The sequence below is a fragment of the Chiloscyllium plagiosum genome, chromosome 13, assembly GCF_004010195.1.
Source record: "Chiloscyllium plagiosum isolate BGI_BamShark_2017 chromosome 13, ASM401019v2, whole genome shotgun sequence".
Taxonomy (NCBI): Eukaryota; Metazoa; Chordata; class Chondrichthyes; order Orectolobiformes; family Hemiscylliidae; genus Chiloscyllium; species Chiloscyllium plagiosum.
This window is the reverse complement of record NC_057722.1, coordinates 51,754,579-51,779,440: the sequence shown is the minus strand read 5'-3', so window position 1 is coordinate 51,779,440 and position 24,862 is coordinate 51,754,579. Positions and strand designations below refer to the sequence as shown.

General features: G+C 37.8%; 1 protein-coding gene across 1 annotated transcript in view; it reads right to left on the bottom strand.

Annotated features, from left to right (window-relative positions):
* Positions 1-24,862, bottom strand: part of rnpepl1 (arginyl aminopeptidase like 1) — a 63,264-nt gene that overhangs the window by 4,745 nt on the left and 33,657 nt on the right. The window contains exons 3-9 of the mRNA XM_043703019.1: positions 15,765-15,916; positions 10,851-10,967; positions 8,129-8,364; positions 1,902-2,015; positions 1,222-1,334; positions 569-677; positions 33-132 (exon numbers count right to left, since the gene is read on the bottom strand). Coding sequence (XP_043558954.1) covers positions 33-132; positions 569-677; positions 1,222-1,334; positions 1,902-2,015; positions 8,129-8,364; positions 10,851-10,967; positions 15,765-15,916 — 941 coding nt within the window. The remainder of the gene's footprint in view (positions 1-32; positions 133-568; positions 678-1,221; positions 1,335-1,901; positions 2,016-8,128; positions 8,365-10,850; positions 10,968-15,764; positions 15,917-24,862) is intronic.

The following is a 24,862-nucleotide window of genomic DNA, read 5'->3' as shown; positions in this document are numbered from 1 at the left end:
TTGCTAATGCACTGACACAGTTTTAAAGATGCAAGAATGAGCTATATTGGAGAGGTATAGCATTCAGTTTTAAATTTAACTCAAATAGTTCTGAAGTACCTGTAAGCAGAAATCTCAGAAATGAGAGCTGAGCTGTAGGAGTCACCAGCAGGAAATAAACAGAAAGAAAGAAGAATAGAAAAGTAAGGTTTTATTTTTGTGGATTGCCTGTAATTTTTCTGTGCATTAAAACAATTGGGATAAATGCCAGGGTGGGGAGAAACACAGGGAGGAATCACATGGTGACAATCACATGGTGACAATGAAAACCAGTTGGTTACTGGTCTGTCTAAAAGAGAACAACAAATGCATTTACCCTTGTAACAAAAGAATAATCCAGTGTGTACTTCTATTAGCAGGCAATCAAAAGTCAGCATGAGAAATCATTGGAGACAAGTTTGAACAAACCAAGGAAAAGAAAAATATGCTCCCTCGATATTTTGAACAGTCAGATGCAGTGGACAAATGATTGCAGCGGACAAAACCTCAGATGGGGATTATAAAGAACCTCTTCAAACATCTCACCAACCTTCTTTGTTGTCCACACATTTCTCCCTGAGCTCAGGAAAAAAGCCGAGGAAAAACTCCAGTAGATCAGTTGCAACAACACTTGTAAACTTGAACTTTTCTACATAGGCCTAAGAAAAAACATTAACATTAATGACTTGCATTTTACATGTTAATCATTTGTAATTCAGGGTCTTTTTCCATGCTGTACATCTTTACGACTCTATAACAATGGGAACTGAATCAGTCATAGTGGACCAGAGGACCCATTTTATATTTGCTGCTCTGTTTGCTGTGATTGTGACCAATTTCTAATGGTGACAGCCCTTGGATATAAGGTTTTAACAGGAAGACCATTACATTACATGGATAACGTGGCAGTATCAATGACATTATTTAACACATCTAAAGGCTTCACTTCTCAGCAATTGCACATTGCAAAATTGTTCAGGTAGGAAGGGCTGATGATTCATCCTTGCATTGGGTAATTTTTCTATGAATTGGAGATTACAGCATTTGGTTGGGCAATGTAGAAGACTCTTTACTCTCTGAAATTAGTGTTTTCTGTTAGCAAAATGGGATGGTTGCTCCGGGTTGATAGGTTTGCCATTAGTATTTTTGATGTTATTTTTAAAAATAGAATGAAAAATAAAGCAAGCTGCTGACAGAACTCACTCTGAGGAAGGAGTCGAAGCACTTTGTGTCTCCACAGAGCTGTGAAAGATAATACACAAAGCAGAATCCTTTCTCGTAGGTGAAAAGATTCATTAGACTGCTGGGATTGACACCTGCACAAGAATACAGAACAAATATCACACATATTCCTTGATCACTGACCAAGAAAGAAGTTTAGTGATAAATACTTAAGACTTCTTATGCAGATTAATGGTTTAATAATGCTGCTTTCACTGTGACAGTGGTATGCAATATATACATTATTGGACTGCAGAACGATTTACAGTTTCTTCCTGGACTGATTCAAAATACAAACTGGTTTATCTCAGCTGCAAGACTAATCTTTGAAAAGTGAGGTAATGAATGAAAGAACAAGTTAAAACAAGCATCACAGCGCAATCGTTCTACTGAATGTCTTATTTCATCACCAATGGAGGATTGAGATCCAATAATAGATTTATGCATAAACTACTCATTGAGTTTATCAACTACCCCAGTTTAGATCTATTGTAGTTCGCAGGACTGAACGTGCCTCACGTATCTCATAGAAACTGCCAAATACCAGTGTAAACTGGTGAAAAAGTGTTGTAGTCTAAAAGCAGAGAGTTGGTTTAATTTAGTTAATGCTTTAATAGAGCAGCTGGCTTTGTTGAAGTTGCAAACAGAGGTAAAATGGAGACCTGGCTCAAACTTCACTTGTAGTCTGCTGACAGGACTCTCATCTCCGAGGAGTTTCAGCTGACGATGCAGTGCTTCCAGTCGAAAAGTGGTTTCAAGACAAGTAAAAGCAGCCCCTGAAAAAGAAGGGAAACTGATTTTTTTTCTCCCTTAAAAATACTTACTTTCTTTCTGCTAGCTTCTGGATTCTCCTACACAGAGTCAGAGATGTACAGCACAGAAACTAACCCTTCAGTCCAACTGTTCCATGCTGACCAGATATCCTAAACAAATCTAGTCCCACTTGCCAGCACTTGGCCCACTCTTTACCCTTTCTATTCACATGCCCATCCATGTGCGTTTTTAATGTAATTGTACCAGCCTCTAACACTTCCTCTGGCAGCTCATTCCATACAAGCACCCCCTCTGCATGAAAAGTTGCCCTTTAGATCCCTTTTAAATCTTTCCCCTCTCACCCTAAACCTATGCCCTCTAGTTCTGGACTCCTCTACGCCATCTTGCATTATTCCTTAAATGGGTGTACTGGGTGGTGAAGCCTACTCCCTGCAATCTGGAACTGACCATTTGAAGCCAAAGGCACTATATGCTAGCTCATATTTGAGTTTTTCTTCCACCTACCCTCATATAAATTCATCTGATAACACAGGTTAGTTTACAAAACTTGTATGAATTCAGTTTCAGGGAATTGTATAGCATTTACTAATGTGCAATGGAACACCATGTGAATATCAAGAATTATGCTTATGAAGTTATTTGGTAGCACCAAATCTTGGTTTGATGAAAAATGTCAGTTTGTTGGAGCTTTACATCTTGCTCATATCTGGACAATTCTCAATAAACACCAATGTAAAGGGAAACTATACTGTATGAGAGGAGAGTACTCATTGACTGGCAAGCGGACTTCAATTGACAGAGGCATTGCCATAGCGAATGCACCAGTATACATAATGTAATTCTGACACTATAAACTGGCCTTATTGGCAATTTTGTAAATAGGGCCATTTGTTCACCACATAAGCTCAATACCAAAATAAGGCTTTTCAAAGTTATCCTTTTGGTTCTTTGCTGCTGAGGAATGCCCTCAGATTACTTGGTAACACACAAAAGTTTCAGCAATAGGCAAAGCTATTTATTTCACGCTGCTACTACATAGTAGCAACACAAATGGTGTTTGCCATGAATAAGACACTACCTTCAAGCCAAAAAGACACTGTCCATCAGATAATTGAAAAACATGATATATGTGTGTGTGTGTGTGTGCATGCATGCATGTGTGTATGCACGTGCATAAAAAATATATGTAATGACATATATGGGGATAGCAAGCCAAACCAAATCAGCCTCACTTTCACCAGATTCATAAAGTGAAATTAAAATATGTAATTTTGTTCAAAATTGTGCAATTGCTTCAAACCAGACTTTACAAGTTATAGAACCCAAACATGAAGTTTATAATTTAAAAAATAACAATTTATTCTTAATAAAGTAACTTTAACAAAATATAGAAACTTCAGGGCAATTTAATATCTACAATTTAAATCCAATCTTCTTTGAGTATAAGCCCCCCCCCCGCTCCCCCTTACACACTGACAGAGTTAGGATACGTTTATTAAAATTGTAATTTTCTAGTTTGATAATGATTTCAATAATAAATACCAGACTTTCATGAAATCCTTAGATGATAGGTTGTATTACAGGCATGTAGGATGGTATAGCTTCTTTGAATTCCAAGTCATCAGTCAAAACAAACAGCTTTCGCAGACTGAAAACTTCTTATTTCTTAGAGACTTGAGTTTATTTTCTCAGACCTTTCAACAAATCAATAACTGGAGGATAACTAGAGAGAGCAAAACCAAAAATCCAGTTCAATCTTGCAGCTTCCAAAGTAAAAACTGCCTCCTGCCCACAAATCCAGTCAAAACCAACTTACTCTGCTTTATCTTTTTTTTCAATCAATATTCTCAAGTGTTTCACTAGCCAGCACTAATCCTCCCTTAACTAACCAATTAAGCATCCAACCAGCTCCCAGTCCCTTAGCATAACAACATCTTGGTGCCGAAACATCTAATGTTCTTACAGCAGTAATTATCTGCATTATCGTTCTAAGCCAGTTCCCAACAGCATCAGTCTTTTGTTCATTGTTTTTGTTTTTAAACAAACTACTGTTCAAATTACCACGTTCAATTCCTCAACTTCAACTCACAGTTCAAAACCAAAAATGAGAAAAATAGAGATGGTCTCGATATATGTGAATTTTGAACAGCAAATCCCTTTTGCAGTTTGTGACAGGCTAGGTATTGACGATAGCCAACCACTTATATTTTGCCGAACTCAAAACACATGATCCAATATTAGACGTGACTCTGTAATGGAACAACATTTGCTAAATAATCCCGCATGTGCAAAGGAAGTACACTGAAAACTAATTTAGGATTCCCAACTGGGCTTGCAAAGTGGTGCACTTGTGTATAATGGAAACTACATGCATTGATGATTAGATCCTTTATTATCTTAGGATCAACATTGCACCCATTTCAACTCAATTAAATAGGTTTCAGCTAACATTCCCTCTGAGCTGCATAGCTGCGTGCTCAGAAGTTTCATGCAGATTGCAGAATTGACTTCTGAATTTGGAAATCAATGTTGTGCACAGACCTCAGAATCCTACACAGCCCTGAAAGAAAATTAGAGGGAACGCTAGTGGCAGCCATTTGTTAGTTCATTTCGCAAGGGAATACCTTGACTAAGCAAAGTCAACCTGCCTGGTTTAATATTTAAACAAAACTTGGCAGTTACCTGTCAGTGATCATTAACTGGGGCATTCTCTATGGCAATGCTTCTACCAATCAAAGTCCATAAGCCAACAGTGGTGTTTATTTCAGCAGTAAAATGTTGTTGATTTTAAAACATAAAGCAACCAATGTTGCATCGATGTTCAGTACCCTGAGTACCAGGCTAAAAACATCCAGATTACAACGTAATTCCTATATGTGTGCAATCTTTCCGTTAGAAGTATCAGCTTTTAAGCATTATTCAAATAGGTTACGTTTTTAATATTGTCTTCCGTGAACTGCATTAACAAAGGTAATTGATTCAGCCTTAGATGTATTAATCAACATTCACTGAATTACTATAAATTGTTTTACCATAACAACAAAGGAAATAGATGCACTAGGACATCTGTTCATTTGAGCTCTGTGAAAAAGCCTGGATCTGTGGGCAATGTTTCAATGCCCACACAATTTTCTGCCATCGCTTCCAACTGACAGCAGAACCACCTGTCCTGAATTGGAAAACATCTTTTTACAAGGCTTTAATAGACAATGACATTTAGTATTTACTTATATTGGTTTGTCAATCAGAATGATACAAAATAAGTTTCCAGCATTGTTAAGTGCTTACTAAAAAGGATGAAATTGATCTACTTTGACCAGCAGCTACTTCTAAAGGATTTTGAGAAGCATATAGTATTTCTCACATAATTTGGACTTTTCTTTGTTTCATCACCACTGACAACTAAATTACAATTTAAACTTTGTACCTTCTGTGCTGTTTCCGTTCAAGTTCTGAGGAAGGGTCACTGGATCTGAAATGTTAACTCTGATTTCTCTGAACACATGCTATTAGACCTGCTGAGCTTTTCCAGCAATTTCTGCTTTTGTTTCTGTCATTCTTTCATTTTTACTAAAGATATTGACAACAGGAATACCCCTGTATCTTTGTTTACTGAAGCTAGGAGGCATAGAAAAGGGACACCCCCCCAGGGACATTGAGCAACTCAAAAACCTTAGCAGCTAGCTACCATTATCCCCTCTATAAGGAGAACAGAATTAAGTGTTTATGACTCTAGGTGATCCAATAATAATGCTGTGGAAGCTAGAAAAGAAGCCATCACTGACACTTCTGGCAGAATAGCCACGACTGGTGATAACAATTCAAACATCTAGAAAGTCATTGGAACAGTATTAAGTTATTTTCCACCAAAATTTCACTTCCATGCTCTCTATGACAGAAATTGTTTCAGGTGCCTGGATCTCATCTGATCTGCCATCTTCTAGATTCATAAGAATTATGATGGTCTGCCACCATCAAAGAATTCTGCCTTCAAAAACAGCCACTTCACAAAGATCCTGTAGGAAAATGGCACCCAAAGAGAGTTGGCATATCAGCCAGAGAGCTGCAAAATGATAACTGCAAGAGATATTCATATCAGTTTTGTGATAGACCATTTCTCACTTAGTTTCTTGGTCAGAAGGAATATCACTATTGCTGGAAAAAAAACATGTTGTTAAAGCTTTTTGTCTTGCATCTATTAGATCAAGGCAAAAGCTCCAAATTTCAAAGAAACAACAATTTATATTACTTGAGAAAAGTGGACTGATTGGTTAGCCATTCAATTCTGATTGGTCGAGGCAGTGCCACGAAGAATCCAAAAATCCAACTAGCCACAAAAAGACATGACCCTCTCTCACTAGTATCCTCACATACGGATGAGCAAGGATACCACCTCTACTGGGACAATACATCCAACCCAGGACAAGCCAAACAAAGACGAGAATTCCTAGAAGCATGGCATTCCAACCGGAACTCTATCAATGAACACATCGCGTAAGACCCCATCTATCACCCCCTGAGAAAAAGAACAGGAAATGACTTCACCACCGGAAATAACATCACAGGAAATGACATCACCAACCCAAAGAAACCCAAACATATAAATTGAAAGCAGGAATTTTCAGCATTGCTTCGCGTGAGGTCCACTGAAGATGTTACCTAGTAAGATAACAAAACGTCTTGAAATGAATCTTTCAGCTCTGCGAGCAAACCTACATTCAAAACATTGTTACATATATTTGTGCTCTGAAAGCATCCTATTTAAAAGCAAGGCCCACGGGTTCTGGACCCATTGGTATTGGAACGTGAGGAAGGTGGCACTGCTGCCATCTCTCAACTGTTGAGTTCAGGATCAGATGTCTCAATTCATTGTTTAATATCCATCTGGATGATCTTATCTAATACAGTGCATGGTAGGGAATAAGCCATTGTTGGCATGTATTGTAAAGTGCTGCTACAGACTGAAGCAGAAGACCTAGCAGCAGACCAAGAAAAACAGAAAACATAAAATAACGGAGGTTTCAATGTCTGAGAGTCATTTAACATGGAAATAGACCCTTGGGTCCAACTCATCCATGCCAACCAAATCTCCCAAACCCAACTAATCCCATTTGCCAGTGTTTGGCCCATATCCCTCTAAACCTTTCCTATTCATGTATCTGTCCAAATATCTTATTTGTTGTAATTGTACCTGCGTTTACCACTTTCTCTGGCAGTTCATTTCACATATGAACCACCTTGTGAGAGAAATAGTTGTCCTTTAGGTCCCTTTTAAATCTTTCTCCTCTCACCTTAAAATTGTGCCCCCTAATTCTGATCTCCCCTACTCCAGGGAAAAGACCATTGTTTTTCACCTTATCTATGCCCTCATGGTTTTATAAACCGTTGTAAGGTCATCCCTCAACCTCCTACACTCCAGTAAAATAAGTCCCAACTTATCCAGCCTCTCTTTATAGCTCAAACCCTCCAGTCCCATTAACATCGTCATAAATCTTTTCTGCACCCTCTCCAATTTAATAACATCCTTCCTATAGAAATTAGTTCCAAGAGAGCAGAATTCATACTTCACTTTCCTCAGGTGTGACTTAAGAGCTGATAATCTAGTTGGCGATATACAACACAGGATTCAAAGGGATGACAAGGAAAAAATGAACAGAAGTAAGAAAATCATTTGCATCCCAGAAGCTGCAAAGCTTCTTCTTTCCTTAAGATGAGAGGGCAGAGGTTGCAATCTCTGTCTTCCATTATGGGTATTATTTTGTTTTGAAAATGCTTGAAATTGGCATCTTTAGGCACTGTGAGAATTTCTCAAACCCCAGATGTCAACAGATAGATCACAATGGTGATAATGACAGGTGCATGTGCCAAGCAATATTAATGGAGCAGATTCAGCATTGAAATCATTCAGTATGGAATTATACCCTGATGGAACATGGTCACGGTGCTTAATTTCTAACCATTTAAGCATAGTAGCAGGCAAGTCAGACCCTGCAAGCCACAACATTTAGGCTAATATTCTCTGTGATTGTCATTCTACATTGGGAATGCCTGAATGCAGAATTAGACCTAATGTGCATTTAATGTTGGAATGAGAGAATAAAAAACATTTACTCACCATAGGTTTCTGTGGTAATGCGACGTTGTGCATATGTTGCTAAGCCCTCACTCAGCCACATTTCTTCCCATGTGGCATTGGTAACTGCATTTCCAAACCAACTGTGTGCGATCTCATGGATAACATCAATAATGAGAAATTCATCACTTTCCAAAATACAGGAAATAATGAAAGTCAAACAGGGGTTTTCCATTGCGACAATTGGAAAAGAGGGAGGAAGGAAAACAACATCATACCTGAAAAAAAGATACTTATGCTTAAAATACACATTCTACAAAATGTAATTTGTTTTTAAAAAATTAAAACAACTTACATCATCGTTTTCAAAGCAATTCCTGACATCATCTTTCTCAAAGGTGAGCATGTAAAAAGAATCAATGTAAGTGCACTCCTCTAAACAGTAGAGGAAGGAGACAGAAAGCATTAAACTCCAGACCTGTTGGCCTAACATCTGTCATAGGGAGAATGCTGAAAACTGCCATTGAGGAGGTTATAGCAGGTTCAATCCATAGTGTACACTGGAAATAATCAATTCAGGCTTGGTAGTGCTAATGTGGTTTCTACATTGCCATGTGAAAGGGGGATAACAAATTCAACAGAGTTTTCCTTTTTAACTTTTAACCACGACTCAGAGATTCCTGCTAGAAAGTTACTTGCAAAGGATAAGATCATACTATCCAGTGAAGCTTGCACAGTTGAACATCCTGCTAAATCTCACCAATTGGTCTCAAGGGCAGCATGACCACAAAAATTTGGAACTAAAGAGTTTTCCAGTACCCTGGAACTATACCTCAGCCTGAAATATTGGCTCCATGAAAGAAGGGGCAGAAAAAAATACAAACGATTAAATTATTTTTCTACATGTTTATGTCAGAGCTGCTCTTCAGTGAGCCAAACCCCAGCAAACAGCACAAACAGGAACATTTCTAGGATTACAAAATGAGTGAGTCCTATTGCAGCTAATGCCAAAAAGCTGATTGGGTGTGAACGGCTGGACAGTCTTTGTTTGTACCACATGTTTCACAGAAACTCTAATCCTAATGCTGTCAGCCTATACAAATGAGGGAACTGTGTGAAATTGTGAAGCAAATTTATTGTTATATGCATAACTTTTCACCTAACCTTATTGACTACAACCAAGCTTCATATTAGCAGCGAAATGTGTATTTTCTGTAATTCAAAATCTATCTTCATGAGCATTTTATAAAGTATATTTAATGGACCTTTTCTGCACTTTTGTAAATTATTTGACAGAGAGTATAATTTGTTGACTTCAGGAAATAGGCAGTTTTAGCAATACTCATTTCCCTTGTGGTGAGTCAGCATGGAAGTGTCCTGCTTCACTTAATCATCCAGCTAAGAATTTTATTTAATTGAACTATAAAAGTTCACGTGGCAAGCAGCTTTTGTACTCAAACCAATGACCATCTGATCAGGAAGTCAACTGTGCTATTGCTTCAGTATTGCTAAAACCCCAGCCGTCACACATTATTCCAACATTAACTACTTTTTAATTTTTATGATGTAATTTGTTTCCAATATTCATAACTTGGAGGAAGGAAGTAAATAGACTGTACACAAATTTGCAGATAACACAAAGATACATGGAAAGGCAAGTTGCGAGAGAAGTACAAAGAGTTTACAGCGAGATATTGATAGGTTAATTAAGCAGGCAAAAAGTTGGCAAATGAAGTACATGAGGAAAATGTGAAGTTGCTTATTTTAGAAGGGAGAACAAAAAAAATAGTATTATTTGAATGGACAGAAATTGTAGAAAGCTGTACACAAAATGGTCTTGAGGATATTTGTGCATGGAACACAGAAAGCTAGCACACAGGTGCAGCAGGTAATCAGGAAGGGTCATGGAATGTTGGCCCTTATTTCAAGAGGGTTGGAATATAAGAATAGGGAAGGCTTACTGCAATGGTACAAGTTGTCGGTGAGACCACATCTGGAGTTCGGTGGGCAGTTTTGGTCCACTTATTTAAGAAAAAGTAAAATTTCATTGCAGGTTGGGACTATACTCATTGGAATTTGGAACAATCTCGACAGGCTAAATGTTGAGCGGATGCTTCCCCTCATGGGAGAGTCTTGGACCAGAGAGCATAGTCTCAGAATAAAGGCTAATTTAAGACTGACATAAGGAGGAATTTCTTCTCTTAGTGGGTTAAGAGTCTTTGGAACTCCTTGCCACAGAGAGCTGTGGAAGCAGTCCTTATGTACATTTGAAGCTAAGACAGATAGATTCTTGATAGTAGAGGATTCAAGGGCTATAAGGAAAAGTCAGGAAAGTGGGTGTAAGGAACATTGGATCAACCATGAGCCTATTAAATGGTGGAGCAGGCTCGAAACTTCAAACGGCCTACTTCTGTTCCTATTTCTTATGATCTTAATACAACAATTATCCACAAGACAAAAATCAGATGACTTCCTCACAGAAATTCCTACTACTATTTTGTAACTACTTTTCAGAAAGTGCATGGGAAGTGCTCAGTTTGATTCATTTATCTTTGTTGGGAAGCAGCATAATTACTTTTCATTGTTCATAAATCACTACAAAGTACTGGCTAGTTTATAATCATCAATTTGAGATATAGGAAAGAGAGAAAATAATCCTTGCTATCTGCACTTGAAGGCAAATGTACCAATTTACGTCAGATATTCTCTATTCTCAGATCGAATGCTAAACCACATTCAAACTTTGAGTGTTTTCCTTTATTACCTTTCCCACATGTATGGCCCAAACAGATTCTCTGCAGCACTTAGCCACCGTTCCACAGTGCCATTCAGTTTTGCGGTTGCAATTTTTAATAAACAAGGTTCCGCCCAAACTCTGCTTCTGTACAAGTATATAAAAAAGTAAATAATTAGAAAATAAAGCCCAAGGACACATTTAACAAAGGAACAGGCATTCTGAATAGAGAGATATTGGGAACGAGGAGCTTAAACCAACGTTCAAACATAAATTAAAGCATTACTGCAGAATGACATTAATCAAGACCCGAATCTTGAATGGTACAGAAGGACCAGAGTCTGGGGGAAAAGTGGGAGGGGTGGCTCTGTTAAATAATAACTGTCTTAAACAACAGAGAGAAATGACTTAAGTTCAAGAAAGCAAGGTACAGAAACAATTAGGTAGAAATCAGAAATGATAAAGCCAAGAGGTCACTGATGGGAATGGTGCACAGGCACCTAACAGTAATCACACTGCAGGGTGGAGCATAAAGGAAAAAATGATGAAAACCTGTCAGAAAGGCATGGCAACAAACATGCAAGATTCTAATCTACATATCAACGAGAAATGTCAGAGGAGCAAAGGTAGCCTAGACGAGGAGTTTGTAGAATGTTTTCAGGATAGTTTCTTATATTTTGGATCAGAGTAGAGGGTAGACTTTGGTAAAGCTGGTATCATGCAACACAATAAGATTAACTCATGATCTTAAAAGGAAGGAGCCCTTTGGGAGTAGCAGTCATGATATATGATTATATTTTACATTCAGTTTGAGGGAGAGAAGAGTTAAGCCTGAGACTACTTGATAAAAATTAAATGAAGTCTAGATTAGAGTGGTGCTGGAAAAGCACAGCAGGTCAGGCAGCATCCGAGGAGCAGGATGCTGCCTGACCTGCTGTGCTTTTCCAGCACCACTCTACTCTAGACTCTGATTTCCAGTATCTGCAGTCCTCACTTTTGCCTAAAAATGAAAGCATTTACTAGGACATGAAAGCAAAGCTAGCTAAAGTCCACTGGCAAAGTAGGTTAAAGGATAGGTCAAATAGTGATGCAATGAAAGCGATTCATTCAAAATGAATATTTCAGAATATAGAAAGTAGATACATTCCAAAGAATAATAAAAATTCTAAGGGACAAACCCACCATCAGTGGTTATCATGAAATGTTAAAGAAAGTAACAAACATAGCAGAAAAACACAATTGTATAAAGACTGTTAGCAGGTCAGAAGATTGAACAGAATATGAAAAGCAGAAAACCACCGACGAAATTAATGAGAGGAAAGTCAAAGTACGTGAGAAAACTAGCTAGAAATATGTAAACAGATAACTAAGGGTTTTAATAACTATTTTAAAAATAAATGAATTAAAAAATAATCTATTGGTCCTTTAGAAAATGGGACTAGAAAATTAATTATGGAAAATAAGGAAATGGCAGATGAATTAAAGAAACATTTTGCACCAATCTTCACTATGACGAATACAAGTAACATCCCAGAAGCATTGCTAAATTTGGAAATGAAAGGTGGAGGGAAATTCAGGAAAATCACAATAAACAGAGAAATAGTGTTGACTTAATTGTTTCCGACCTATGCTGAGATAGTTGAAGCACTGACTTTTATTTTCCAAAATTTTTCATTCAGGGATGGTTGCACTTTACTGGAAGATAGCAAACGTAACTTCTTTATTTAAAGAGGGAGGGGACAGGAGGCAGGAAACTATAAGCCAATTATTTTAACATCTGCTATCAGAAAATGTTATTTATAATAGGGCATTTAGAAACACAAAGTAATCAGATGGTGTTCACATGGTTTTGTGAAAGGGAAATCATATTTGACCATCAAATGGAGTTCTTTGAAAAGTTCAGATATGTGACACATAAAGAAGAATAACTGGATGTGTTTTACTTCGATTTAGATTCTCAGAATGATAAAGTGCCATTTCAAAGATTATTGCAAAAATTAAAACTCGTGGTGTAAGGAATATGCTGGCATCGCTAAAAGATTATCAGGTTAACAGGGAGCAGAGAGTAGGCATAAATAGATCTTTATCAAGGTGTAACAAGTGATGCGCTGCCAAGATTGGTTTTAGGACCTCAATTGTTTACTATTTATATGTACAACTTAGATGAAGGGACAGTAGTATGGTTGCCAAACTTGCTGAAGACTCAAGGACAAATAGAAAAATAATTTGTCAAGAGGACATAAAGAGTGAATAAAGGGACATAGATTAATTATTGGGCAAAGTGAGCAAGCAAGGATGTGGCAAACAGACTATAACAGGAAAATGTAAAATTGTCCATTTTGGCAGGAACAATCTCAATGATGAGAGTTTGAAGAATTTGGAGATGCAGGTGAATCTGACTGCCCTTGCACATGAATCACAGAAGGTCAGCAAATAGGAACATCAAGTAAGTAGGAAAGCAAACAGAATGTTATTTACCACAAGGGGAACTGAATACAAATGTAGGGAGGTTATGCTTCAGTTATACAGAACTCTAATAAGACTGCATCTAGGAGTTCAGGGAAGGTTTACCAGATTAATACCTGGAATGAGTGCATTTTCTTGTAAGGAAAGGGTGGGCAGGCCAAACTTCTATCCATTGGAGTTTGAAAGAGTAAGAGATGACTTGATTAAAATATAGGAGATCCTTAGGGGTCTTAACAGAGTAGATGTGGAAGATGTTAGAATTAAGAGTCACTGTTTAAAAATTAGGGCTCGCTCATTTAAAACAAAGATTAGATCAACTTTTTCCTCAGCGGGTCATGATTTTTTGAACTCTTCCGAAAAAGGTGGTTGGAGGCAGCATTCTTGAATATTTTTTAGGGCAGTGGTAAGTGGATTCTTGTTAAGCAAGGGGGTGAAAGGTTATCAAGGACAGGTCAGAGTGCGGATTTGAGTTTACAATCAAATCAGCCACGATCTTATCAAATGGCGGAGAGGCTTGAGGGACTGATACTTGTTCGATGTTCTAACATACATTTTAAATCCAGAGCTCTTTAGCAAATTTAAGACTTCATAAACTAACTACATTTTCTTTTTGGAGAAAATGAGGACTGCAGATGCTGGAGATCTGAGTTGAGAGTGTGGTGTTGCAAAAACACGCAGGTCAGGCAGCATCCGAGAAGCAGGAGAATCGGCGATTCAGGCATAAGCTCTTCATCATTTTCTTTTTGAAAGTTTCAATTTATGGTGGTGCAGTATTGCTGCAGTTCTGTCTGAATGGCTCAGTGAGAAGTAATTTTTCTTCGGTCAGAAATTCGTTCGTGGAATTTTCATTCCTGTATTTCTGCACAGTACCTAGACTGACACATCATTGCAAACTAAGGGAATTAGTGTACATGTACTTTGCATTTAATTAGTGCACAGACTGGTCTTCCATCAGATTTACCTCATGCTACTCAAGAGATGTAAGCACTTTGGGAAACCTGTCAGGGAATCTGTTGGCATCCTGCACACAAACAAGGGCCTTCTTTATATCATGGAAGCTCTATTTGTTGGACTTTTAGCCTCATCACAAGGAACTGCACTAGTAAGTGGTCAGATTAGTGGCAAATTCAAATATACCATGTACTTGCAATTGAAGGTTGTGGGAAAATGGAAATTGGTGGTCAGTGAGGTTGCAGTTTGGGCTCAGGATAGGCCTTGGTGGTTGCAGTCAGGGGTCAGAGTGGGAAGTAGGGGAATGGGGATGTCTCGTGGAGGCTATTGTCCAGAATGAGTGGAGATGGGAGGAAATGGTATTGGTTTCAGACAACAATGTGAAATTGATAATGTGACATCAAGAACAAGTTGCAGAGGAAACATCTGAGCACCAGAAATGATTTATGATCAGGATCACAGGAGAGTCAGAACGTGACTGGATTTTGGGATCTTGGGACCAAGAATGCAGACGATCCTGCTAAATTCTGAATTAATTTCCAAATATTATGCAAAGTTTGGAGCTATTTTCACAAAGTCATCCAGCATCAGCACCTTGGGTAAAAATCAATATTGTAACAAAGATGCAAGGATAAAGGAACAGAAGTGGAGTATTTAAACTTATTCCAACTTTCAATGAGATCACAGCTGATTTGCAATGTAACTCCTTTGCCTATATCCTCCTAATAGCTTTGGTTAACAAAAATCCATCTGATACAGTTTTAAACTAAGTTATCATGCATTAATTGTTGTTTGCAGAAGTAACTTCAATCTTTATTAAAAATTGAAAGAATTGCAGATGCTGTAAATCAGAAATAAAAACAAAAATTGCTAGAAAAGCTCAGCAGATCTGGCAGTATCTGTGGAGAGAAATCAGAGTTAACGTTTGGCTCAACTGACCCTTCCTCAGTTCAGAGCTTTTCCAGCAATTTCTGTTTTTGTTTCAAACTTCTATTGCCCTTTACATGATGAAGCTTTGCATTTGTGCTTACCCAAAATGATGCACATCCAGTCAGAAGTACATGCATGCTTGCTGCTGAAAAAATCAGCACCACATGGCTCAATTTAAACTGCATTAATTGGCCAGAAGAATTATGTTGATCTATCCGTACCAACAACTATGCATCTATAAGGAACTCTTCCAAAAGAAAAACTAGTCAAATTGTATTGATGAGCACTAACCCTTCTCCTACCACTGGCTCACAGCCCAGAGCTTTTGTTTTTGATTGCTCTGCTACAATAATCCCTCTTTATGGGAGATTTTATCAATTTGTTATTTCTATCCCTCAGGAAATTAAATAAAACAAGGGAAACTACTAGCTTAAGCAATACATTGTGATTGGCAGCGTTGTCTCAATAAATCCAGCTGTTTCAGGTTTTGCATATTTTGCTCAGGAATAGAAATGGGTAAAGGGATTATATTTAGTTATACAGCATAATAATTAGGATAGGATATTAAAGCCATTTTATTGTCACAGAAGTGCTTACCGTGGACCTATATCTGCAGAGATCAGATCTCCTGCTACAAGTGCTAACAGGTAAGCAGGAACCGGATACTCCATTTGGAATCTGTATATATTCTCTTGCTCATCAAATGTGCTCCGAGTTGCACTCATCAGCACTCTAATACCAGGTGGAACCTAAGAAATGAAACAGAATAAATGAACAAAAATGCTGGTTTCAGACTCGACAGTTTTTATGAAATTAAGGAGTCTAGGAAAGCAAAATACAAAGGCAATTTAATGGCATGCAGGTCAGCAATATGAAACACTTAGAAAACATAGCCAAGTAGTGTCTCTTAAATCAATGTTCTAAATTAGGGCAATATTACAAGAATACAGCACACATTAAACTGTGTTGGTCATCAGAACATGCATAATAAAGGGCCACACTAACCAACTAAGAGCAACTTAGACATTATGAAGCAAAGAAATATTTGACACAGCAAATGAAAGGTCATTACACTTGGGGAATGGTCAAATCACAGCTTTAAGTGCAAGAATCAAGAAAGCTAACACATGCATACTCAGTTTGGAACATGAGATTCTATGGCAACAGATATTTTAACATGTTTTTGAGGTCTTGGTATATATGTCTATGCTGGCCTCATTACTGTACCCCCTCTCAACTCTAAATATGATGTTAACCCACAACAAATTTCTCATTTTCAGCTATACACCCATCAGTTTTTATGTGCCAACTTTCAAAGCCCATAAGTAATATTTAAAAAAGAGCCTCATTTAAATCAACTGTGTACCATTTTGGACTAATTGTATTTTATGCTTTTTGAAGGTCAGCTACTGGCTCAGTCTGTATTATAAACATGACTATTTTCAGTTGCTGGACTTTGCAGTCTCAATCTCTAACAGTTACACCTGGCATTAGAGTCAAAACATGTGGCGCTGGAAAAGCACAGCAGTCAGGCAGCATCCGAGGAGCAAGAGATTCGACGTTTCAGGCATAAGCCCTTCATCAGCCTTGATGGTGCTTGGTAGCTGCCTGACCTGCTCTGCTTTTGCAGTGCCAAACTTTTTGACTCTGATCTCCAATGTCTGCAATCCTCACTTTCTCAAAGTTAAACCAGGCACATTGAGTTGTTGATAAAATATAGCAGTATTCCATGAGTGAAAGGAAGATGATTCCTTTGACAGTCAACAAGGAACAGATACAATTTCAGAAATGGCAGGATAGTTTCTGAACTTCCTGCCTAGATGTAAAATGGGTAAATAAAAACTGAAAATGCTGAGAATCGCTTGGTTCTGAAGAAGTGTCTTTCGACTCCTAATGTTAACTCTGTTGTTCTCTCTAGACTTATTAAACTTTTCCAGAATTTTCTGTTTTTATTTCAGACTTGTAGTATCCATGATATAGTTGGTTCTGCTATATCACATGTTTCTTCAACGCGAATTGGCTTTAATGCGATTGAAGAATTTAGTTATTTGTAGAATGCAACTTACCTTACCGTATTGGCTATAACGTGATTAGTTTAAATGGCGCAGCTATTACGCGATTTTCTTATAACGTGAGAGTGGGCATGAACAGAATTATCGTGTTATATCAGAACCAACTGTATTTTATTTGAGTGTAAAACTGGGATTATGGTCAATTGCCTGTTATACAAATCACCTGGATTTCAGATCCGATGCCTACCCCATTATTTGAGGGATTAATGTGGTCCAGCGCTTTGTTGGTTACAGCGCTCAAGTGCCAGCTACAAGTTGAAATTTCAGAACATAGATCATCCACTTCTTTGTACAAAACTGTATATGTTCCCTGAACAATTTAGATGAAACTTTTTGTAAAATAGCATAACTGTAGTTTTAACTTGTGCAATAAGCCACGAAGCACAATCAAACTGAACTGTTAAAATATCTGTTAATTAATTTGTGTTCTGTCCACAGGTAGGCCCTTGGCTCATTGCCTTTTTGTGTTTCACACTGAGCTCAGTGGTATTTTCTTGACAGTGATATTTGCAATTACCTTTCTTTGTCAGAGGCAAATTAGAAAGCAAGTCCCAAGTTTCCCTCGACTAGAACAGAAATCGAACCTGCACTGTTGGTATTATTGTGAATCATATACTAGCCATCTAGCCAACAGAGTTAACCAGTACCTAAATAAAAGAAATTCTAAAATGAAATTACATAGATTGTTCATTCAGTGGGAGGAGAACATTGGACTTGGTTGTCAAGAGGAAATGAAAATAATATGAGCTTGACCTGTACAAAATCTTGAAAGCAAATTGGGAATCCAAACAGCCTATGACCTCCTTATAGATTCCCTGCAAGTGTGATTATTGGCATAATTTTCACCTTAATTTTGTTTAAGTAAGCACATTTGTTTGAGTTGTAGCTTTAAGGAAAATGGATAAGGGTATTATAGTATTATTCCATGCAATATATGAGCATGTTGATCATTTATTGTATTTTTCTAATCAATATGGACTGAACAAAATATATTGAAGTATATCAGAAAGTGCTTAACTCACTTTGATTCATTTCCAAAGAAGCATTAAGCTTAATTCAGCCTGTCAGGTTTTTATGAGACAGCACAATATCTTTGGCCCAGAAAAAAGAAAAAAATATTTGAAACTGCACTTTCTACTAACTCTTACTGTTCAGGTTAAAAAATAATACTAGAATTAGGCCCATCTAGTTCTTGTGAAGCTTCCAAGCTTTGAATTTCAATTCCCATTAATTTTGCACTTCAAACATTTTCTTCTTTTATTTCAACAACAAATGACATTTAATTACTAATGCTTTCAAAAAATTTGGATGACACTAAAAATATCCCAAAACACTTCGGAGGCACAGAGGAGAATTCTAACTGAACTCACCAGCTAGTAACTAAATGGATCAAGTGACATTCTGGTTTTACACTGCTTAGCTGGACTTTCCATTGAATTCAAAGGAAAATAATATTGCACAATAAAACTGGTATTCCATCTGACCTCTCTTTTTCAAGATGCAAGTTAAATTCAAATTACCTCAGGAGTGACATTGGTAAGGATTGAGAATTTGTGCTGAAAGTAGAAATTGATAATCTCAATTTTTCTAAGAAAATTCACTCAAGCCGAGATGTTGGACAAACAACTGGTAGCACAACGGTAATTGGTAAGAGTGAGACCATTGAAAGCTAGAGTTGAGTGTCATCACTGCACATGTGGACCTGATTGTCTGCCTATTGAGAAAGCTACCAACATATGGTATTAATTTTGCTTTGCACAAATTAATGAGGAACAATGGCATAAGGTGCAAGTAGTCTTGGTGCTAGTAGTCAGCAAAGAAAAAATATATAAAGTTATATAATAATTGCTGAGAGAAGACAAATTTAATTGAAGCTTTTGTCTTGCATTAATCAGGACAGTTTGCAAGAAATGCGAAAGTAAAAGGAAACAACACATACTGAGGGGGAGGACCGTATTGATTCATTTGCAAGGAGACTCTAACTGGTTGAAGTTTTGCCATGAAGAATGACACAGAGTGAACAGCCAAGCAGTTTGATTTCTAAACTAGGCAACTTTAAATGTGCTGTTTTTTTCAGCAGTACAGAAGCAATATATTTGCACATTCAAATTATTTTAGACAACATAAAAACTGCAAGAGGGATTTGCTGTGATACATCTGCAGACTGAAAAAAAGATCTGTTCTGGTCAACAGATTTGTTCTCCATCCATGATTGGCTGATATATTTCAGCTTGCTACAATCTTGTAGGGATGAATAACTTTTAAAAAGATACTTAAACTTGCAGTTATTAGCTGAAAGGATGACTTGACAAGATTTCATGTTTTCAGACAAATAACTGCAACAAAAGATTAAAGCACTTTTGACTAAACATCATCCTCTGCATGTAATTTATATGTTAATCCACAAAACACAATGAACAGAATATTACACTTTTCTTAATTTTAGCATAAACTTCACAGGTATACATTACATGTACTTCAAGCAAACATCCAATTCTCCAAAGTCATATGAATCTTAGCTTCAGAGGGTTTACTTCTATTCTTTTAAGTTTCTGAACCTGACCATTTCCAATTCAGAATTGGATTTCATAGTCACAGCAGCAATGGAGATCTTTCCTCTACAACAAGATGGCTGAACTTTTGTTTTAACTCTTTACAAATTTGGTGTTTTGAATCTGAGCACGTGTTATCACCGACATTCCTGCGCAGTGAACCCATGAGAATCTTAACATCTAGACAATCTGGATGCCCTTGACCCAGCTGGCTTACAGCTCATTAGTTTTAAAGAATATCTTAGATGTTCACTTCCATGGCAAAATGAATCATGTAGTTGTTATATCCAGGTAAACATATTGATTAACAATTCGACAGAACCCAACTTCTTTTTATCTTAGTACTCATGGTCTCTCCAATTTTGGCACACATCTGCTGCCATGGTCTCCAAATGTAAATATCTTGCCCCTTCTTTCCAGTAAAAATATCTGGGTCCCCTTTAAACTCTAACATTCAAACCATGCAGGTCTGCTGTCAGGCAGACTGCAAAGATCTTCATTTAATCTAAAATGAAGATACAGTTCTCAAAGACAACAATCCTATAAACCTAATTATTGTAAAAGTTACTGTTTTACACAATTTGTTCTTAGTTTTACAAAATACTTCTAACTATATCAAAGTGAAATACAAAATAAATGACGGATTGGAAACAGTTAAAATAGTTGGAGTAAGGAGGATGACTGTCAATCAGGCTGAAGAGCTGGAAATGTAAACTGAGAAAATACTTATTGCAAAGTTAACAGAATATATATATATATTAAAGCTCCAAATATTAATAAACTAAAACAAAAACGGAATATTGCAAAAAATAAGATATGTGCAAGATTTATAATCGTCTAAGTTTTGTTATTTCTCATCTGTTTGATTGCTTGTTGCAGCTCTTTCATCTATGGTGACTCAGCCACGGATTGTACCACTGGGCCCTGGGAGATATACTGGAGGGTATCAGCTATCCCTGTGGATTCACTGAGTTGTTCACAATGTTCTTTCCAGTATTAACAAATGATATTGTCATCCTTGAGAAGATAAGCACAATCTTATGAATGAATGGGATTTTGTCCATTGGATCTCAGTCTCTATGTGATTCTATTGACTTCAAAACTTTTCAGATATTATGATCACCAACATATTGTTGGATTCTTGAGTATTCTCTTCCAACCTGTGTTTGGGCATCAGCTGTTGTTAAATTGTTGCCTTTTCCAGTTGTAACCTTCAGTTGTTCTGCCCTGCAATAAAGGCTGATTACTTTTGTTATTGGAGGTCATGTATTTCAGACCAGTTCATCAAGCCAGTCCTGAGTTGTCCCATGTCACAAGGGTTCAGAAAAGATTTACAAAGATGTTACCAGGGTTGGAGCATTTGAACTATAGGGAGAGGTTGAATAGGCTGAGGCTGTTTTACCTGGAGCATGAGAGGCTTCGGCGGAGGGAGGGGGGGACACCTAACAGAGGATAAAATCATGACGGGCATGGATAGGATAAATAGACATAGCTACTCCCCGGGGCGGGGGGTTGGGGGCCTAGAGTGGAGGGAGTCCAGAACTAGAGGATATAGGTTAATGGTGACAGGGGAAAGATATAAAAGATACCTAAGGGGCAACTGTTTCACTCAGAGGGTGGTACGTCTACGGAATGAGCTGCCAGAGGAAGTGGTGGAGGTTGGTATAATTGCAACATTTTAAAGGCAACTGGATGGGTATATGAATAGGAAGGGTTTGGAGGGATATAGGCCGGGTAGTAGCAGGCGGGGCTAGAAGAGTTGGGATATCTGGTCGGCATGGACGGGTTGGACCGAAGGGTCTGTTTCCGTGCTGTACATCTCTATGACTTTATCTAAAGAGGAATAAGTTCATTAGGTATAGTCAACACAGTTTTGCGAAGGGTAGATCATGCCTCACAAACCTTATTGAGTTCATTGAGATGGTGACCAATGAGGGAGATGAAGGTAAAGCGGTTGATGTGGCGAACATGGATTTCACTAAGGGGTTTGATAAGGTGCCCCATGGTAGGCTATTGCACAAAATACGGAGGCATGGGATTGAGGGTGATTTAGCAGTTTGGATCAGAAATTGCTAGTTGAAAGAAGGTGGTGGTTGATGGAAATTTTCAACCTGGAGTTCAGTTACTAGTGGTGTCACGCAAGGATCTGTTTTGGGGCCACTGTTGTTTGTCATTTGTATAAATGACCTCGATGGGGGCATAGAAGGATGGGTTAGTAAATTTGCGGATAACACTAAGGTCAGTGGAGTTGTGGATAGTGCTGAAGGATGTTGTTGGTTACAGAGGGTCATAGATAAGCTGCAGAGCTGGGCTGAGAACTGGCAAATGGAGTTTGATGCAGAAAAGTGTGAGGTGATTCACTTTGGAAGGAACAACAGGAATAAAGAGTACTGGGCTAATGGTAAGATTCTCGGTAGTGTAGATGAGCAGAGAGATCTCGGTGTCCATATACGTAGATCCCTGAAAGTTGCCAACCAGGTTGGCGGGTTGTTAAGAAGGCATATGGTGTGTTAGTTTTTATTGGTAGAGGGATTGAGTTTCAGAGCCACAAGGTCATGCTGCAGCTGTACAAAACACTGGTATGGCTGCACTTGAAGTACTGCGTACAGGTCAGGACACTGCATTATAGGAAGGATGAGGAAGCTTTGGAAAGCGTGCAGACAAGATTTACCAGGATGTTGCGTGTTATGGAGGGAAGGTCTTATGACGAAAGGCTGAGGGACTTGAGGCTATTTTCATTAGAGAGAAGGAGATTGAGAGGTGACTTAATTGAGACATATAAGATAATAAGAGGGTTAGATAGGGTGGAAAGTGAGACCCTTTTTCTTGGATGGTGATGGCTAGCATGAAGAGACATGGCTTTAAATTGAGGAGTGATAGATATAGGACAGATGCCAGAGGTAGTGTCTTTACTCAGAGAGTAGCAGGGGTATGGAAGGCCTTGCCTGCAACAGTTGTAGACTCGCCAACTTTAATGGCATTTAAAATGGTCATTGGATAAACATATGGATAGACTTCAGATTGGTTCCAAAGGTTGGCGCAACATCGAGGATCAAAGGGCCTGTACTGCACTGTAATGTTCGATGTCTATTTGTATATGTGGAGAGAACAGGCAGGTTAATTTTCATGTGTAAACTTTTGTTGGAACTAGGTAAAAATTTAAGACGAACAACATTTAACAAAAGATAAAGAGATTAAAGGGAAGGGAAAACCACACATCTTAAGAGAAAATATATACACAGTGTCCTGTAAGAAAACAAAAGGAAAAAGAGACTAGTGTATACAAAGTCATTATTTTCCAGACCATGACTGACTTCACCCTTGGAAATCTATCCGATGCCCACGGCCTGTAATCTGGATGATAAATCACTGCAGCCTGCTCATATCCCAGCAAAGATATATGTCCTCCTTTCACAATCCATAGACTTCCATCTTCAAAAGATCTGTATAAGTTCCCAAAACTTTTTTTCAAAAAAGTACATGGGATCATTCACTATATAAATTGAGACATGGAGAATAAACAAAAGGAATTTGTGCTAAATGTTTATAAATCATGTTCCAGTATCAGCTATAGTGCTAAAGACATCATACTTTAAGAAGGATATTAAGGCCATGAAGATAATGTAGAGGAGAACCAGAGATGATACTGGGGATGAAGAACCTCAAATCCATGGACACAGTAATAAAGCTAAAATCAAAGAAGACGTGGTTTAAATCATAGTTTATTTAGCTTTGCCTTGCTAAAGCTACTGTATTATTCACAAATTGTTAATTCTTTTGTTTAAACTAACTTTGGTGACTGGTATTGATTATTTAAAAAGTCTGGTTAGAAACCAGACAATGGTCAATTTTGAGGATCATTGAATGTTTTAATTTTACTGTTTTACAAATATAGGAATGAGGAGGTTGATTTGATATGGCTCTCTGTCTTCATATCATAACATAATAAATAGTAAGAAATCTGAGAAATGGGATATTTTTAGAATACTGTAAAGGAGAACCAAGAAATTGATACAGAAAGGAAAATTAAAATATTCATGCAATTAAGCAAAAAAAAATGATTGTACAAGTTTCGACAGGTATGTAAAATGGAAATCTGGGCTAAGACAAATATGGGTCCATTACAAGCAGAATCAGAAGAATTTAGAGTACGGAAAAGGGAGAGAAGATGACAGAAGAAATGATTACTTTGTGTCTGTTTTCAGTGAGGAAGACACAAGAAATTCATTACAGAGCCAAGTGACGAGGAAGAACAAGGAGCTGAAGAAAATTTGTTTTTGTAACAAGGTTGTACTGGAGAAATCAATGGGGCTGAAAGTTTACAAGTCCCCAGGACCTGACAGTTTATTTCCCAATGTGTTGAAGGAGGTGGCTATAGAGATACTCAATGTATTGGTGACCATCTTTCAAAATTCCAATAGATTCTGGAAATGATTCCTGCAGCTTGAAGGATAGCAAATTTCAACCCACCATTTAAGAAGGGAGCAAGAGAGATAACAGGAAACTACGACCTATCAACCTTACATCAATAGTAGAGAAATGCTTAAATTGATCATTAAGGGTTGTGACAAACAAACACTAGAATAAAAATGATCTGGTTTTGGTTCACAGAACCGTGCTGCTCTTTTGTCTGCTGGTCTGATGACAATGTTGTGACTGGTTTTGAGAGCATGAATGGCGTTGCATTGTGATCGGGTGATGTTTTGTTCTACTGTGTGAGTGTGGCTGATGAATCTGGCCTTTACACATTTCCTGGCGGTTTAAGCATACATATCAAGCTCGGGACAGTGGCCCTCCAGAGGGGTTCAAATCAACAACTCCTTTGGTCAGTCCACTGCGGATCACTCTGACGGCTGTTCCGGTTCGTCGATTGTCTCATTGGGCTCGCTGCTGACATCTTGGAAGAATTGCCAGAGTCTCATTCATCTGAAGAAATCCTCCGTGTCTGCCACAATACCAATGGGGTCCATTTTGATGGTGGGGCAGAATGTACAAAAATTAAACACATTCATTTGAGTAACTGTTATTTTTAACCTAGGCATTATTCAGAATTACTGACTGCTGAAGTAGC